The sequence below is a fragment of the Schistocerca serialis genome, chromosome 3 (assembly GCF_023864345.2).
Source record: "Schistocerca serialis cubense isolate TAMUIC-IGC-003099 chromosome 3, iqSchSeri2.2, whole genome shotgun sequence".
Classification (NCBI taxonomy): Eukaryota; Metazoa; Arthropoda; class Insecta; order Orthoptera; family Acrididae; genus Schistocerca; species Schistocerca serialis.
In genome coordinates this window covers 596,517,333-596,537,416 of record NC_064640.1, presented here as the reverse complement: position 1 = coordinate 596,537,416, position 20,084 = coordinate 596,517,333, and the positions used below count along the sequence as shown (strand labels likewise).

Below are 20,084 nucleotides of genomic sequence, written 5' to 3'. Positions count from 1 at the left end.
TCACACAACAAGATCAGATCGCCAGATAATTTCATGAAGTAAGTACGATACTGGGATAACTACCACTGACAAAAGAATAACACAGAAAATGAAGAAAAATAATCCCAGGAAGGAAAGTATCGTACGACAGTGGCAAAGCACTGACAATAAAAATAATTAAGGCTTTGATGGTAATACAGTTACGGACAAAACACATAACAAACACAGACCTAATTTAAATTACAGTTGTAACATATCTTAGTAGAAAAAGAGAGAGAAACCTACAAAATTTATTAAATGAACAAAATGTGTTTATTTTACATTGATTCTTTAGCATAAACAATTAATATGGGATATAAACTACCTGCCGTTTAGGAAAATTATTTCAAAAGTTTAATTTTCAAAGGTGTAGTATTAACGTTATACTTGAAAAGAAATTTTTAAAGACACAGTTTTTTGTTGTTGTGTTTTAACGAATATTACAGCAAAAAGAAATCGATGTGGTGTGAGAGTGACATGTGTATATATACACACTTGAAAATGATTCAGTAGTAAAGTTTTATTTCCTGTAGAAAATTAAATGCATTTCATAACAAAATGGCATTTAATTACCACAGTTCAATGGCCATTTAGTAATTAAATTACATTTGTTTTACATGAGATAAATTAAAAAATCTTTGGATGCAAATGACCATAGACGCTACAAACACTGTTTTACAACGAACTTAATCTCTGACATTAGCAATGCAATCAGACTACTATTTTGCATGTAAGTTACCATTTTGAAATTTTAATACGTTGTTTCTGTCAATTTGAGCTTCTATATTGCAACACTTGGTCTCCTCCACAGCGTAAATTCTATAGTTTATCACAATATTATTGTTGAATTGAGCGAAGCCGGCCAATGAAAAATACTGAGTGCGACACGTGGCTATTCTTTATTTTAACAATCGCTGTTCCCCTGTAGTCAATGCATACAATCGTTATATAATAAAAAGGCATTGAAGGACCGGAAAAGGGAAGAGATATTCGTGGCCTCTTTAACCACGATGCCCCACCAGTAAAGGAGGTCGCAATTTCTTATTTTAAGGCACACACGCAGAGTTACTAATTTTCCGCAATTTTTTCTGTTTCTTGGCCTGGAGGCCAAGAATCAAATTCCTTGATCTTTACAGCTACGGGAGGCCACGAAATTTTGCAAACCACTGACAACAGTAATATTTCCTTCTCCATTTTGTAACACAATAGTTGCATTCTGCTTTATTTCGAGAATACTCGAGACCAAGTGTAGTATTTTACAAGAGACACGCCCATACACCTTTGGCTGCCACAAGGAAAGTTTCGTGCTGCGCATACAGTGAGAGAGCACGCTTTTCGCTTAGTGGCTCTACTGGTATATACGTTTCGACTGAGTTTCAATTTTTAGCAATATCGTCAAGCAGAAGAAGGTGTAATTAGATGAATAACGAACACTTAACGAAGGTTTATTCAGCACTTGCACATACAAGAGAGCGGAGCGAACAGCCTCCGGACGGTCACAGGTTCGAATCCTGCCTCGAGCATAGATGTGTGTGATGTCCTTAGGTTAGTTAGGTTTAAGTAGTTCTAAGTTCTAGGGGACTGAAGTTAAGTCCCATAGTGCTCAGAGCCATTTGAGCCAGAACATTCCAGTACAATGATTCTTGACATTTTTGGATTCTTCTAGAATCTTCTTCTAGAATCTAACCGCATATAAAAATTAGAATTTTACAGTTCAGGTGAGTTTTGAACTCACGACCCTCCATGCAACAGTCTAGTATCATAACCACTATATCACGGTAACTGTGACTCTCAGCTTATTCTGCGACATTGCTCCCCCTTAAGAGAACAGCGTCTCTGTGTTACGTCCTCCTAGTCCGGGAATGAGTCATCGGTTCTGCATCCTCCGACTCCCGATGACTGATGTTCGCCCTGGCGGTGATCTTCTTAGATTTTCCTTTGCCGCTACGTTCTTCGTCACCTTTCCGCTTGTTCTCTGTCGCTGGAGCTTCGATTTTACCATGGGCTGCAGGATCCTTTTAGGGCTTCATTCTAAGGTCGTCGACCGTATCTCTGATCTTTCGTCTTCTTGTGTCGGAGTCGAAATCTTCAACTTCATAAGTAACAACAGACAACTGTTTTACAACCTTTTAAGGTCCAAAGTAGCACCTGAGGAGCTTCTGAGAGAGGCCAACCTTCCGAAAACGAGTGAAGATCCAGACGAGGTCACTAGGCTGGTAGACAACAGGGCGGTGGCTCGCGTCATACCTGCGGCGATCGTTTTCTTGAGCCTGTAGTGTGCGGAGTCGAGCTAACTGCCGAGCTTCCTCGGCTCTGGTAAACACCTGGCCGATGCAGTCGTCCACGTCATCAGTGTGTAACGGAAACACAGTGTCCATCGTCGTAGTTGCCCCAATCCCATGTACCAAGAAAAATGGCATAAATCCTTTGGTGTCTTGTTTGGCGGCGCAGTGGTTAGACACTGGACTCGCATTCGGGAGGACGACGGTTCAATCCCGCGTCCGGCCATCCTCATTTAGGTTTTCCGTGATTTCCCTAAATCACTCCAGACAAATGCCGGGATGGTTCCTCTGAAAGGGCACGGCCGACTTCCTTCCCCATCCTTCCCTAATCCGATGAGACCGATGACCACGCTGTCTGGTCTCCTTCCCCAAAACAACCAACCAACCATCTTGTTTGGCGGTGTTCTAGGCAAACGTCATGAAAGGTAGCACCTCATCCCAGTTGCTCTGCTCAACACTGACGAACACTGATAGCATGTTGGACAAAGTCTTAATAAGGCGTTCAGTAAGCGCGTTAGTTTGTGAATGGTAAGCAGTCGTCATGTGATGAGTAATGTTGCACCAACGGTTTATGTCTGTCACAAGATTCGATTGGAAAACCATCCCTCGATCCGTAATTAACGTCCTTGGAGCACCGTGTTTTAATACAATGTCTCCCACGATGAATTTGGCTACCTCGAATGCTTCGACTGTTTTCACGCTTTTGCAATGGCATAGCGTTTCAGACAATCGGTGCAAACAATAATCCATCTATTGCCACTATCAGACGTTGGAAATCGTCCGAGGAGGTCAATCCCAACACGCTGGAAAGGCGTTTCGGTTGGTGGAATTCGTATTAGTCGGCCAGGTGGTTTCCGAGGAACTGCCTTTCTCTTCTGGGACTCTCGACAGTGCGACACATAGTAACGGACACTCCTAAATAAACCTGACCAGAAAAATCTCTTGCGGATCATATCGTAAGTCTTAATAAACCCTAATTGTCCAGCCTTAGGTGTGTCATGGAATTTCTGTAGAACATCTAAGTGCATGTGTTTAGGAATAACTGGTAGCCATCTCTTTCTAAACGGATCAAAGTTTTACTTGCAAAGTAATCCATTAACTACCTTAAATTGCCCTTTCACATCCTCTGACCGATTAAGGCAATCATAATTTTAGATATCTTTGCGTCCTTCTTCTGCTCAGCACAGACATCCTGGAGTGAAGCGAGACAGTCACAATCTTCATCAAAGTCTTGATGGTCTTGCACAGGGTTTCCTAAAAGAGAGTTGGCATCTTGTTGTTTTCTTCCCCTATTGTACACTATGGTAATGTCATACTCTTGAAGACGTAGTGCCCACCTGGCGAGTCGTCCTGTAGGATCCTTAAGAGCTGTCAACCAACAAAGTGAATGATGGTCTGTAACAACTGTGAATGGCCTTCCAGAAAGATAATGTCGAAATTTGCACATGGCCCAGATCACAGCAGACATTCTCTTTCTGTAGTTGAGTAGTTCCTCTCTGTTTTTGTAAGTGTCCTAGAAGCACCATCCAAAATTTGCACCAGAACAGCACCGATCCCATACCCTCTGGCATCTGTGTGTGGTTCTGTAGGTGCTATCTCATCATACAGACCAAGTACAGGGTCAGTTGTCAGAGGTTTTCGCAGCACATCGAAAGAATCTTGTTGAGCACCACCGCAGATAAATTTAGCGTCGGCTTTTAACAACTGTTGGGGTGGCCTGGCTTTGATACGAAAGTCTTTCATAAAACGACGCTAATAAGAACATAATCCGATGAAGTTTCACACATCTCTAATACTTTTAGGAATAGGAAATTCCGTTATACATCTCACCTTTTCTGGGTCTGGCAGCACACCTTCGATTGAGACATGGTGTTCGAGTATTTTGATATCTTTTGTTCCAAAGAGACACTTTCGTGGATTAAGTTTCAGTCCGCCTCGTTGGAGACACTTATGAACGGCCATCAGTCTTTTTACGTGTTCATAAAATGTCCTTGAGAACACTATAATATCATCTAAATAAGAAAGGCACATCGTCCACTTCAGGTGACTTAGAAGATTATCCATCATCCGTTCAAAAGTTGCTGAGGCATCACGCAAACCAAACGGCATTACCTTAAACTCATACAGGCCCTCATGGGTGAGGAATGCAGTTTTCTCACGATCAGCCTCATTTACTTCGATTTGCCAGTATCGCGAGTACAAGTGCTTGGCTGAGAAAAACTTAGCCCCCTTCAGACAATCTAGTGTATCGTCAATTCGTGGAAGGGGGTAGACGTCCTTTTTGGTTATCTTATTACGTTTCCTGTATTCAGTACAAAAGCGCCACCTGCCATCCTTCTTCCTGACGAGAACCACTGTTGAAGACCATGGGTTCTTCGAAGACTGAATGATGGCATTCTTCATCATTTTCTCTAACTCGTCGCAAATTATTCGACATTCCTTTGCTGACACACGGTATGCTCACTGGCTTATTGGTTGATGGTCTCCAGTACAAATCCGGTACTTCACGGTCGATTTGTCTAATTTGCCCCTCACCTGTGGATTGAAGCATTCAGAGAACTTCTGAAGAATGGCAAATAACTTCTTCTGTTGTTCCTTAGTGATATCTGGTGCTAGTCGAGCTAGAAGATCTTGTCTCGTAGTGGTAGCGCCAATTTCGCCCACAGACTCGGCATGGGAGGTTTCTATGACGCTCAACTGTTCAGCAATTGACGGCTCAGCGTTTGCTACGCACATGCGTCTTGGAAGGATCTGCTGTTCTCAGTGATAGTTAACTATCCACAATTCACCGAATCCGTTATTAAAAGAGACGACAGAGTCTGGGATAAGGAAACTATTCTTCAGTGGTATGGTTCTCTTACATTCAGCTACAAGATTCATGGGCTGATGCATGGCATGACACACGACAGTTACCTTCCTAGCGCTGACTGCAGAAATGATCACTTCATCCAGCAAACATAGTCTCCCCACACTCGGATTCGCATCTTCTTGTACACAGTATCTCATCTCGTCTAGCATTATTTTCAAGCGACCACAGTCTATAATTGCCTGAGAAGCTTTCAAAAAGTCTCATACGAGAATGACGTCATGACGGCACTCTATTAAGACAATGAATTCTAATGGCTGTGTATGGTCTCTTACACCAAACTAATGACACATCTTCCTCGAGGTTTTACATATTGCCCATTAACCACCTTCAGCAGAGATGTTTTGTTGTCGACGAATATGGTTTTCAGCAACTGGCAACGATACTTCTCCGAAATGACTGAATATGATGCACCAGAATCGACAAGAGCTTGGGCCCGTCGGTCATCCATGAGGATATCGACGTAGTTTCCTATCATTTTTGTAGTGATCGAGGGTGGAGGATTTTTCTCTTCGGCGGCCCCATCTCCAAGGAAGGTCGCACCGCTTAGTTTTCCAGATTGCGGTGGCTAGGTGATCGGCTGGAGCTTCTAAACGACGATGGAGACCTTGATCGGCGTGTTGGGAAGCGTCTTCACCAGCGGCTAGCTTGCGGCGATGGTGACCTAGGTCGTCCTGCACCCACATCTTCTTGTTCATCTTCATCGTCCCGGAGTTGGCGTCGGCTTAGATCGATCTGCTGTCTTCTGGCGCGGGCGTCATCAAATATCCGCCGCCTTTCTCGACAATAGTGCACCACATGTCCCAGTCGTCTGCAGTGGATACATACTGGTTGATTATCTTGGGTCCACCAGACGTCATTCATCGTTTTAAAGGGAAATGTAGGACGAGAGATGGGTTTCAATGTCTGTTCCACTTTCTCCTATATGACCTCTTGAAGCGTCTCGTTTTTTTTTTTTTTTTTTTTTTTTTTTTTTGCTCGCCGTGAAATCCAAGTGTCTTCTGAACTTCCTCTCTCCCTATCTGACGAAGAACGCTTGTGAAATAAGTTCCTTCCTCCATGACAGACATCGATACGACATTTGGAAGCCGTTCAAACTTCTTGCATGTAATTCTCTGATGGATTGTCTTGGTATACTGGCACGAATTTATGAAGTCGTCTGCTGTCGAAACCTCCTTCAGGAGTAGGACTTGATACATGTCCTCAAAAACACCCTTCATGAGATGTGTAAGCTTACCATCCTCCTTCATTCTAGGATCCACTGTTTTACACAACTCCAAGAGGACTTGAATATAGGATGCTGTAGTTTCTCCTGGGCGCTGTGGCCTGCAGTTCAATTTATCTTTAGCCTTGCACTGCTGTCGTTGTGTGTCGCCGAAATACTGCGCAGTTCCGCCTGGAATACTTCCCAGCTTGTGAACTTCTCCTCGCTGTTCTCATACCATTGCTTTGCAGTGCCATCCAAGTAGAAAAATACGTTAGCCAAACACACGGTGTCATCCCATTTGTTGAATTTGACTATATGCTCATATGCCTTCAGCCACTTGTTTGGATTTTGGCCATCGTCACCAGAGAACCGGGAAGGATGTCTCACGTGGTGCCACATAGTTGCTGCCATCGTAACGTCCACTTCTTCTTCTGTCTCCGATAGATTGCCATATGTAGAATATGGCTCGAACTCGGGTTTCTCGGCACGTAAGCGGCGGCTCTGTCGTGGCCTCATGGGAGCCACTGTGTCGTCGATAATGTGCAGTATCACAAGTTACAATACCCGGCGCCTCCACCAGAATAATGTCACGTAGAAGAAGTAATTAGATGAATGACAAGCACTAACATTACTTCACGAAGGTTTATTCAGCACTTGCACTTACAAGAGCGCGGAGCGAACTGCCTCTGGCCAGGATACATACGGTATATGTACAGTTACAGAACATTCCAGTACCATGAGTCTTGACATTTGTTGATACTTCTAGAATGTAGTTGAACCGAATATAGAAATTAAAATGTTTGAATTCAGGTGGATTTTGAACTCACAACCCTGCAGGCAACAGTCTAGTATCATAACCACTACATCACTCTGACTGCGCTACTCAGATTCTTCTGCGACAATATTATCGGGCACATCGTTTCACGTGAGACCCAGTTCACGCTGTCCATGAGAAACTGCTCATGTGCAAACCCAGAGAAAACGTGTAGTCGGATAGGAAATCCACAGACCATATGTATGCTATCAAAGCTCAAAGGCTAATATCTGTACTAAAGATAGTACAACATTTATAAATGAAATGTTACATTCGAAGATGCTACGGGATAGAAAGAAGAATTGACGTACAGTTTGTCCGTATAAGTGGATAGCATTCAATATCAGTTTAGAATACTTTTACTGAATTAGTTGGCCATTTGAAGAGTACCGTATGATGAACGACAGGAAAATACCTTTTCTTTGTGACATACAAGATTTCACACTGTTTCTGTATAGGAAATTTTTGTTTAGCACGTTTTTTCAAACAGCGACAAGGCTTCTTCACAAGAACTTGTCGTGTTTTTCGCAATGAACTTCTCCTTCCGCCAGTGGGATAGGGGGAAGGTGCGCAATCGAGGAAGGCTGACGGAATCGCCATGTGTGCGCTCTTAGCGACTTGGGTGTCGTGCCCCCGCCGATACCATCTTGTCCTAATGGGATCTGTTGCTCGATTTCCCCCCAGGCAGAGGCAGGGGACGCGCTGAAAGCTTGCCTCAGCGTCCGCACCAGCCGCTCCGTCTCAAACGTCGTGCCGTATTGATTCCCGACTCCCAGAAACACGCCTCACTATCACCGACTCGTATTGAGATGTATTTACTTCCGACAGCCAGGTGCAGCAGCCGGGAACAATTTCAATAAAAAATCTTTCTTCAACCATTTGAAACTTAAAAATAAATCGACTGTGTTCTGGAAACAGACTTACACACGTGATGGATCCATGACAATATGGAACAAGCAGTTCCGGTAGTGTAATAAGATGGGCAGATTAATGGAAGATTCTCTGAAAATTTATCGCTCATAGTAACTTTAAAGATGATAACTTCATGTTTATCGTGTCATAATGGTAGCACACATTACTTAATTGCGTATAAAATCTCATACAAAATTCATTATACCACATATTATCGATAGAAAACAGGAATAACAGTATAAAGATCACAACAGAAACTTTAACTTCACCGTACAGAAATGATATAATTTAAATCTTGACAGATACATCGACAACCAAACTCCTATCACTCTACTATAAAAACTTCTTCTCTTATGTGTGATATCTAAGAGAGTGCTAACAACGTGTAATTTAGTGTCTCTCTGACTGTAATAAGCGAGAAGCGCAGTGGTGGAGACACTAGGCTCTATTATGGCTTATGATCGTCGTCCGCGCATTCACATTCAAGTTTTTCATCTTTCCCCAAATCGCTTCAGGTGAATAATTCTGTGGTCCCTTAATACTGCGACGGATGTCTCCTTTCTCAACCTTCTCCAAGCTCGTCGGTGACAACAATATAGCGTTATATTTCTCACCTAGGACGGCGTTCTGGAGCTACCTCAGAATGCTAGCGACTATAACATAAAACTCAGTTTTCGTTTAACTGAGAGGATTAAATAATTTGTGTTTCACTACCCTAACAGCCAAAATTTTCGATCCCCACTAAGAACTATGGATTTGTGATTATAACAGGGATTTCGCTTTCAGTGTACTATCATATCCGGTTCTATTACTAAAATGAGTATAAACATACAAAGACTAAGCGCCTCTGCAGCTTACTTGACTGGTTGTCCCCCTATACGGGCGCTGATGAGTATCCACAACAACACTAATGCGCCTTACATAAAAAGCTTCCACTCGAATGGGCCTTCGTCTTTCAGTAATCTGTGTAGCAATCAGTTCGCATTAGTTTCCAATCTATTGTGTGCATTTAGCAGTGTTTATATACACCTGAACATGTTAATACCATATTACTTCCTAATGGGACGCAAGCAGCCGAGTGGAATAAAAAATGAGCTGTAATTGTAGCTCTGCATCAGGAAGTCTGTTCTCGAATACAAATATAAATAAAAGTTGGTGTAGCTCAGTCCACAGTGGCGTGTAGGTACACTACCAGTCAAATGTTTTCAATCACCCATGCTAAAAACAGTATACCTTATTTCAACGTACGAACACAAACTGGATAGATCAACAAAATAAGTATTTTGTCTATTATTAAAGACACCACAATATGGTTTAGATTTCAGACTTTTCAAAGTATCCACCGTTGTCCTTCAGAACTGCTGCACGAACTCCTAGCTTTGTGGAGGTAATATTTTGTATGTTTCTGCCAATATTGCAATGCAACACGTCTGTAATTAATTCCATAGATCTTCAACATTAGATTACCACAGTTCTCTGATCTCTTTGTCAAGTTCATCCCGTAAGAGTTTAATGGGACTTAGGTCAGGTGACTGACCTGGACAAATCATATTCATCAGTTCTCTCCATTTCTCTTTTTTATTGACATACCTACAAAACTTAAAACTGTGTTTGGGATCGTTGTCCTGCTACAGAATGAATCCAATACCAATAAGTCTATTGCAACAAGGAAGTGCATTGCCGATCAGTATCCTGTGATAGCCTTCCTTGATTAACGTTCCACTGAGTCTCACAAGATCACCGACTTTATCGCTAGTAAAACATCCCACACCATGACCAACCCTCCATCACGCTTCACTATTGGCGTCACACACTGTCTCTACATACGTTCTCCACAAAGACGACGAAGTAACATTCGACGATGGCTTCCCAGTAGTTCAATATCAGATTCGTTCGTGAACCTTGGACCATTGCTGCACGCTCCAATTTTTATGTTTCTATGCGCAAACATTTCACTTTATCTTGTTTCTATAATAAAGGTTGTTTGAACATTACGCAGCCCTTAAATCTTGTTCACGAAGAAGGCGTTGTGCTGTTGACACAGCTATCGGAGTTGTTAGCATATTATTTAGTTGCTCGTGAATTTCAGACGCAGTACTAGTCCTCTAAATTTACCGTGTGCACATATTAACTGATCTTCCCTGTATGATGTTAGTCGGGGTCTTCCAGATCACGAAACAGTTGCATAGGCACCAGTCTGCTTAATCGATTGAAATGTATACACCACTGTGGATTGGGCTACGCCTTTTGTTGGTACTGTCGTACTAGAACAGTCTTCCTGATGCAGAGCTACAATTGCAGCACGCTTTTCAATTCCAATATTCCGATCCCCTCCAGTTAGGAGGTAATGTGGTATGAACCTGATCGGATATGTAAATACTGTGCTAGATGGCAGAAAACGTAATGTAAACTAATGCGAACTGATTGCTACACAGACAGTACAAGGAATGAGGCCTATTCGAATGAAACCGTCTTAGGTAAAGGAACGTTTGTGTGGCTGTGGATACTCATCAGCAACCTTCTATGAGAACTACCTGTCAAATATATAACAGAAGCAGTTACTCCTTACATATTTACACTTTTTTATTCTCTGAAAAAGGATATGATTGAATATTGAAACTTAAATCCCAGTTTTAGCCACAAATCCATAGTCGTGATGTGTGATCCAAAGCTTTTGACCGGTAGTATACATAGCACTGTTCACGCAAACTGCTGAGAATACTAGAGTTTCGTTATCTGGAAGACTCCAAGTAACATCACACAGGGAAGATCAGTTCATATGTCTACAGTGTAGTCCTCAGTGGACTCGTACGAAACCTGAAATTCACGAGGGAGTACATAATATGCGAGTAGCTCCAGTCTCTGTCTCAACAGTGCAGCGCCGTCTTCGTGAACAAGATTTAAAGGAGTGCATAGCGGGCAAAAACCCTTTATTACGCAACAAAATAAGGTGAAACGATTGCAATTGGCACAGCAACATACAAACTTGACTTCTCCAAAGTCTGCCCTATGTGGTCTATTTACTGCTTTTGAGTGGGACATAGTGTTGGTTTGCTCATTCTGCATTGGCAGTTACGGTACATAGGCTTCCGCCTGTATTGTCACACTTACGATATGGATGATTTGAACATATACATAGGTGTCCGAAACAAGTAGCCATCAATAAATACACTGAAGTGTCAAAGAAACTGGAGTAGGCATGCGTATTCAAGTACAGAGACATGTAAATAGGCAGAATACGGCGCTCGGGTCAGCAACTACTATATTAGAAAGCAAGTGTCAAGTGCAGTTGTGAGGCCGCTTTCTTCTGGCACAAAGGCACATTATCAAGATTTAAGTGAGTTTGAACGTGGTGTCGGCACACGAGCGATAGGACACATCATCCCCGAAGTAGCGATGAAGCGGCGATTTTCCCGTACGACCATCTCACGAGTTTACCGTGAATATCAGAAATCCGCAAAAACATCAAATATCCGACATCACTGCAGCTGGAAAAAGATCCTGCAAGAACGGGACAAACGACCTGTGAAGACAATCGTTCAATATGAGAGAAGTGAAACCCTTCAGCAAATTGCTGCAGATTTCAGTGCTGGGACATCAAAAAGTGAACCATTCAAGGAAACATCATCGAAATGGGCTTCCAGAGCCGAAGGCCCGCTCGTATACCCCTGATGACTGCTCAACACTTCGCCTGGGCCCGTCAACACAGACGCTGGACTGCTGATGACCAGATACATGTTGACTGGTCGGACGAGTCGTGTTTCAAAATTGTATCGAGCGGACAGACGTGTATGGGTATGAAGACAACCTCCTGAATCCATGGGTCCAGCATGTCAGCAGGGTACTGTTCAAGCTGATGGAGGCTCTGTAATGGTTTGGGGCGTGTGCAGTTTGAGTGATATGGGACCCCTGCTAAGTCTAGATACGACTCTGGCAGGCGACACGTACGTAAGCATCCTGTTCTGATCACCTGCATCTGTTCATCTCCATTGTGCATTCTGACGGACTTGGGCAATTCCAGCAGGAAAATTCGACACCCTACACGTCCAGAATTGCTACAGAATGGCTCCAGGAACATTCTTCTGAGTTTAAACACTTCTGCTGGCCAACAAACTCCCCAGTCATGGGAATTATTGAGCTTGTCTGGGATACCTTGCAACGTCCTGTTCAGAAGAGATCTCCACCCCTTCATACTCTTATGGATTTATGGACAGCCCTGCACGATTCATGGCGTCAATTCCATCTAGCACAACTTCAGACATTAGTCGAGTCCATGCCACATCGTGTCGCGGCACTTCTGCGTGCTCGCGGGGGCCCTTTACGATATTAGGCAGGTGTACCAGTCTATTAGGCTCTTCAGTGTAAAAAAGAAGATACTTCTTAAGGCAACTTTGGACTAAGCTACAACTATTAATTCCAAATAAAATGAAGCCTGTAGCTACGGTCTAAGGTGTTATTCAAGGCCGAATTTAGTTTTGAACTACTGAGTGGTACGTAAAGTGCCCTCCGCCACACACCGTTGGGTGGCTTGCGGAGTATCAATGTAGATGTAGATGTAGATGTAGAAGCCATCGTCGAATGATTATTCGTCGACTTTGTGGAGAACGTATGAAGAGACACTGTGGGACAACGATGGAGGATGATGCAGTGTCGGTCATGGTGTAGAGATGTTTTACGAATGATGAAGTCGGTAATCTAGCGAGAAATGATTTGGTCAAGACAGTTATCTGACTTAAGTCCCACTGAACTCTTATGGGGAGAACTTGACAGACAGATCAGAAAACAGAAGTCATGTAATGTTGAAGATCTACGGAACAATTTACAGACGTCTTAGACTGCAACATCTGCAAAACCGCTAGAAAACCTTATCTCCAGAATGCCAAGAGTTCGTGCAACAGCCAGCCGGAGTGGCCGTGCGGTTCTAGGCGCTGCAGTCTGGAGCCGAGCGACCGCTAGGGTCGCAGGTTCGAATCCTGCCTCGAGCATGGATGTGTGTGATGCCCTTAAGTTAATTAGGTTTAATTAGTTCTAAGTTATAGGCGACTGATGACCTCAGAATATAAGTCGCATAGTGCTCAGAGCCATTTGAACGATTTTTGTTCGTGCAGCTGTTCTGAGGGAAAAAGGTGGATACTTAGACTGTATTGCACGTTGTGATTCAGGAAGAAAATATTTATTTAGTTGGTCTATTTAATTTGTAAGATGTATTTGTAGTCGAAATAAAGTACACTCTAAGTAACAAAAAATACACAATATGAGGGAATTATTCAAATGAAACGGAAATCGATAGTTGTGATGTACATGTGTAGACAAACAAATGATTAAAATATCAGGAAAAAGAATAATTTATTCAAGGGAAAGAGCTTCACAAATTGAGCAAGACAGTATTGCTTTGGTCCACCTCTGGCCCTCATGCAAGCGGTTTTTCGGCTTGGAATTGGTTGATAGTGTTGTTGGATGTTCTTCTGAGGGATATCGTGCCAGATAAGTCCGCATTGTGGCGATTGCCCTTGAAGGAGGCGGTTAATAGAAGATATACTGACATATGCCGTCGTTCCCGCACATTCTCATGGGTCACTTATCACGGAATATGCGTTTTAGATTTTTACATTCTCATATTTCTGTTTTAAAGGTAATCCCAGTCAAACTACACTACATTATTTTTAAAAATCTTCGTACCCGGGTTCGTTAGTTATCCAGTCCGCTTGCTACTGTGATATCTCAGCACTGTATGGCTGCATGTTGTTTATTTCAGTTACCTGGGCGCCATGATCTTAGATACAATTAACTATTGAGCAAATGTGCTTGCTTTGGCCTTCATATATAAAAACACTATCAATCGGTATTCTACTACAATAGCGCAACAGTATTCGACTAGGATACTGCAACAGACAGTCATCAGCGAGTTTGGTCTACAATTGGAGAAAAAATATCAGTTGCAGCGTCCTCCTCAGACATGAATAATAGACACAGCATTAACTGCAGAAGGATTGGGGTAGTGGGATGACCCTCCAAGACAACAAATAGGTTTACCCACTGTGCTTTGACCGTAGAGTTCACTCGAAATTAGCTTTTGTTGCTCTGAGTAATTGAAAGCTATATCTGTTTGGTACTAGGTGACAGATATCGAATTCCAAATACCGAATTCAAACCAAAAATATGTTAGGCAGTTATTCCAGTTCGAGAACCGAATATTCGTTTCCAGTGCGCACATTCCTATGAAGCAGTTTTCGAAGATTTTAGAAAACTGTTGGTATCAAAGTGATTTTTCTTAATAACATGTAGTAAATTTTGTAGCATGCATTAACACAGAGAATAATGTAAATATTTTGTACCCACAAGTGTCTATATAGCAATACTCAGCAAACTTTGAAGTGAGACGAACTATAGTTTTGTGATTATCTTACTCTCGGCGCTTAACGTCAACATGCACGTGGGTAAATGATTGGTTTTCTCAGGATCTCACCTCACATTCCATTGGCAATTTTTTCTTCAAACTGGCCATCGTTCACAGGGAAACGTTTCATATCAGAAAACATGTTCATCTGTTGTATAAGTAATAGGGTATTCCGGCAACTCAGATATTACTGATTAACGTAATCTTCTTCAATGGATATATTCAAAGGGCAGCATATGAAGCTATGGATACACTGAGAAGTATACGAGGAATTGAAATTTATAGTAAGAAAATTGATACGCAGAGATTTGCCAATGATATCGCCGGGTTAAATGCAAAAGCAAATCAATTCAAGGCGATGCTGGCCCAGATGAAGACCGCCCTCAGTTCTTCCTATAATACGAAAATTAATACAGTTAAAACAAAAATCTTAGTGGGTGAGCGCTCACTTAACAATGAGCGACTGAAGACTGTCGAAACATTTGCCTACCTAGTGAGTAAAACGGCATCAGACGGAAGGTTAAGAAATGATACTGCAAGCCGAAGCACTAGATGTATTTCGTAGGTTCTAGGTCACTTTTTTCTAAGCTAGCCAAAAATTTCAGTATCTTGTAAAAAGTTACCTAGAGCCTACCAAATATATCTACTATAATCCATTTTTTAGGTCTAACTCATTTATTTTCAACTAAGAAACACTTATTTTAGTATCATTTACTTAATAAAATTCTAAAAAATGAGAAACTCTCCTTATCACGTTCACTTATTATTAAACAAAATTTCTCACTAAAGGTGAACATAAGATAATAAATAATATTTTCTGAAAAAAGGTGAATGTAAGAATACAAATAAAAATATATTCAGAAAAAACATAAATACAAATGCTTTTTATAAATTCTATTCTTTACATAAAATTTATGTAATTCTTTCTTTTTGAGCAGCCGTAAAATTTTTACAAACTGTTGGTTTTTCATATTGCTTGAGTGCTTTCTTGACTAATCTTCTACCACATTCACAAGTAAACTTAATTTGTGGTAGTCTCTTTTTACATTCTTTAGATACATTACAATATCCAACTATTCAATATTTATCCTTATAAAATTCATTAATATTCCTTTTATCTAGACTGTCACCACTTCACTTTAGCTGTTTGCTATTGTCCATTTAAAATATATAAATTTAATTGGAAAAATAAAACTGTAATTTATTTCACTGAGTGAATTCCCGATCGTGAAATTCATTATTTTTATTTTTAAATGTCTTCATTCCTCTATATTTCAGTTCATCTGTCCATCTTCAGTTAACTGAAAATACCAGTCAGCAATTAATTTGGAATATCTATGTGGTAAAATTACCTCAGACTCGTTACTTAGTTCCATCCAAATTTCTATCTCCATATCTGGTATTTAAGTGTTCACATCCAGTAACATCATATGAAACAACTATCTCTAACTCTCTTATTTTTTTGATCTCTTTCGAGACATTTACATTGTTCATCTTCTTGATTAGTTTCCATTTATGTAGAAAATTTTCCAAAATATGTCGTTTATCACCGTGTTGGCTCAAGGCTTTCTTGTTTAAATCAACAGTGCATATTTCAGGTTCTTCACTTCGAATCATACAAATTTTCCTGTACCGATCTCTGTTGTTAACAATCTTTATAATCTTCTAAGCTTATTCTGTTTTTAGTAATACATCTCTTAACTCCTTTGGATTTATTCTGTATTTTATCATCAATTTTATATGCATACATATTTGCTCATAAACCACAAAATTCTTCCATTGTTTTTCCATTGCATTCGTCTGTCAGTTTTCTTAAAACTTTTTGCTTTACTTGTGGAATATTGTACATATTATCTGTTGGATAATCACTTGTATCAAAGTAATCAATCATCGATTTTATGTCTTCGTAGAAATGTTCAGCTTTTGTACTGTACATATAACTGTCCATAACTTGATATCAGAACACAATATTTTCTCCATATATTCATACCCTTCTTCTATATGTCCTATTAGGTACAGAATTTGGTGGGTGCATGATTTGGCGGGACTAAAACGAACTTGTTAAAAAACATGTTTTATATATATAGAGTCCCTCATGCGCTTCAAAAAGAGTCCCTCATACGGTTTGTACAAATGGCAAATAAATCGTGTAGGTCGGTAGTACTCCCTGGAGTCTGGTTCCTTACCGAGCTTCTGCACCGCCAATTTCCTGCTTTTCTCGACGTCTTGGGTATCGTATAATTTTTGCAGCAATGGTTGAAGAGCCGCAGGATCCAAATTTTCGCATTCGAGTCTAAATGAATGATCTGCTCCGTGCGCATGTCATTCACCTTAGCCGCTTTGACGTTTATCATAGTATTAAGGCCGAGGTTGAGTTATTTCATTGAGAAATGAGCCTATAGCGTATGGATTTTCGATTGTAGGACCCTATGGATTCTTACAATTGATGTTTTGTATTGGACTTTTCATTCACGAGGAGCTGATGCGTCATTTGTTTGAATGTTACCTAAGCGGGCTGTCTATAGCCTACGGGATCGCCCTTGAGCTTCATAATGAGGTTCCAGGCTATTTTGCTTCTGTTTGTCACGTCCATCGTCTGCATGGTCTCACTCCATCTATTTTACCTCGTTTCTTTCAGCGTTCCCGTCAATGCAGTACTGCAACTTACAGTTTCTTCATGAAATGGGTTTTTCTGGTACAGTTTCTCATATTTAGCGAGGCGTTCCATGATACTTACTCATGCTTAACTTGTATACTTCTTTTTTTAAAGTCCTACTTCAACCTTTCTTAGAGAAGGACTTTAAAATACTGTATTAACAAGTTCGAGTGTTAACTCTGGAACATAAATACTTTTTACTTAAGTTTTCTTAGTACAGTTTCAATTATTTTCCTATCATCAAATAATTACTTAACACGCTTTTCCGTTTTGATAGTAACATCAAATTTTGATGCTTCTGACTCTAGTGAATAAGTATTAGTTGCTAATCTCAACATTTTTGCAAAGTAGCAGACGAACAGCGTAGTCATCATTTCCTTAAATTTTCTTTTCTGTTTTGATTACTGTGCTACAGCTTCTGGTTAAATGCTCTGAATACTTAATATGGGTGATACAAATTAAAGTATATCATGCTTTCAGAAACCTGCAGCACTATTTTATAGTTAATGTCACCGTATTATCTTTCCAAGAGGAATTTTACTGACCAAACATCTCCGAAACGCATCTGCGTAGGGGACAGTATTGTGCCCATAGGATAATGTACCTATGAACTCATGATGTTTTTTGGTCGGTATTTCAGTCAAGTGGCTGTTTTAGAATCACATGAAATAATACAAATTATAGCACGACGTAAGCAGTTACCGCCATTTATGACAGTTTTAGTTGTTGTTAGACATGATGGTGTATTATGTGCAGTATTTGTAAACGTTTCCCGTTCCACACATTTAGGTGCTGTATAATGTATTAAAGCTATCTGGAAGATATTTTTAATTCTTGAAGGACGAATTTTACGATTAGTAAAATGCTATATATCTCTAAAACTAATTATATAAGATGGGAACAGTTAAGCCATACCTCGTCTGTGGTACATCATCTTGCAACTTCAAACAGAATACGGTCTCTACCATGGAACATGCACTACTTACAAATGAAGTGAGATTCTTTACTATCGTAACAGATTTTTCCGTGTTGAAAACGCGAAGTTGTGTTAGTTAGCTTTAATTTCAAAATGTATCTAACTAGAATCTAGCTTTTGATACACTCCTGGAAATTGAAATAAGAACACCGTGAATTCATTGTCCCAGGAAGGGGAAACTTTATTGACACATTCCTGGGGTCAGATACATCACATGATCACAATGACAGAACCACAGGCACATAGACACAGGCAACAGAGCATGCACAATGTCGGCACTAGTACAGTGTATATCCACCTTTCGCAGCAATGCAGGCTGCTATTCTCCCATGGAGACGATCGTAGAGATGCTGGATGTAGTCGTGTGGAACGGCTTGCCATGCCATTTCCACCTGGCGCCTCAGTTGGACCAGCGTTCGTGCTGGACGTGCAGACCGCGTGAGACGACGCTTCATCCAGTCCCAAACATGCTCAATGGGGGACAGATCCGGAGATCTTGCTGGCCAGGGTAGTTGACTGACACCTTCTAGAGCACGTTGGGTGGCACGGGATACATGCGGACGTGCATTGTCCTGTTGGAACAGCAAGTTCCCTTGCCGGTCTAGGAATGGTAGAACGATGGGTTCGATGACGGTTTGGATGTACCTTGCACTATTCAGTGTCCCCTCGACGATCACCAGTGGTGTACGGCCAGTGTAGGAGATCGCTCCCCACACCATGATGCCGGATGTTGGCCCTGTGTGCCTCGGTCGTATGCAGTCCTGATTGGGGCGCTCACCTGCACGGCGCCAAACACGCATACGACCATCATTGGCACCAAGGCAGAAGCGACTCTCATCGCTGAAGACGACACGTCTCCATTCGTCCCTCCATTCACGCCTGTCGCGACACCACTGGAGGCGGGCTGCACGATGTTGGGGCGTGAGCGGAAGACGGCCTAACGGTGTGCGGGACCGTAGCCCAGCTTCATGGAGACGGTTGCGAATGGTCCTCGCCGATACCCCAGGAGCAACAGTGTCCCTAATTTGCTGGGAAGTGGCGGTGCGGTCCCCTACGGCACTGCGTAGGATCCTACGGTCTTGGCGTGCATCCGTGCGTCGCTGCGGTCCGGTCCCAGGTCGACGGGCACGTGCACCTTCCGCCGACCACTGGCGACAACATCGATGTACTGTGGAGACCTCACGCCCCACGTGTTGAGCAATTCGGCGGTACGTCCACCCGGCCTCCCGCATGCCCACTATACGCCCTCGCTCAAAGTCCGTCAACTGCACATATGGTTCACTTCCACGCTGTCGCGGCATGCTACCAGTGTTAAAGACTGCGATGGAGCTCCGTATGCCACGGCAAACTGGCTGACACTGACGGCGGCGGTGCACAAATGCTGCGCAGCTAGCGCCATTCGACGGCCAACACCGCGTTTCCTGGTGTGTCCGCTGTGCCGTGTGTGTGATCATTGCTTGTACAGCCCTCTCGCAGTGTCCGGAGCAAGTATGGTGGGTCTGACACACCGGTGTCAATGTGTTCTTTTTTCCATTTCCAGGAGTGTAATTTATTAGCTTAATCTGATTTCACTTACTGATTATTGGTGTGCAGTTAAAAAATAACAGATAGAGGATAAAATACGGTACTGACGAGATTATCTCAATTGCAACGATTTTAAATTTTAGTTGAATATTTTTTCTAGGTGCATGACCTTTTAGGGCCTTGGATCATGTTTTCACATTTGGAAAAACCGTAATTTTGCGGAGTAATATTTTTAATTTCAGAAAAAGACTGCAGCGTATTAAAAGTGACTATCATCGTTTCCAAATTGAATAAGAAACTGTATCAGAGTTCTGTTACGGCGTGGAGAGTCTGAGATGTGTACCAAGGTAAATCACTCTCCTCTGCTTGTAGGCCCAGTTACAGCACATTTAAGAGGAAGGTTATAGCCATCGTTTTTCTTACTCCGTTTCC

General features: G+C 41.8%; 1 protein-coding gene across 1 annotated transcript in view; it reads right to left on the bottom strand.

Moving 5' to 3' along the window:
* Positions 1-14,604, bottom strand: part of LOC126471030 (uncharacterized) — a 32,057-nt gene extending 17,453 nt beyond the window's left edge. Inside the window, exon 1 of the mRNA XM_050099095.1 lies at positions 14,566-14,604. Coding sequence (XP_049955052.1) covers positions 14,566-14,604 — 39 coding nt within the window. The remainder of the gene's footprint in view (positions 1-14,565) is intronic.
* Positions 14,605-20,084: the final 5,480 nt, after the last annotated feature.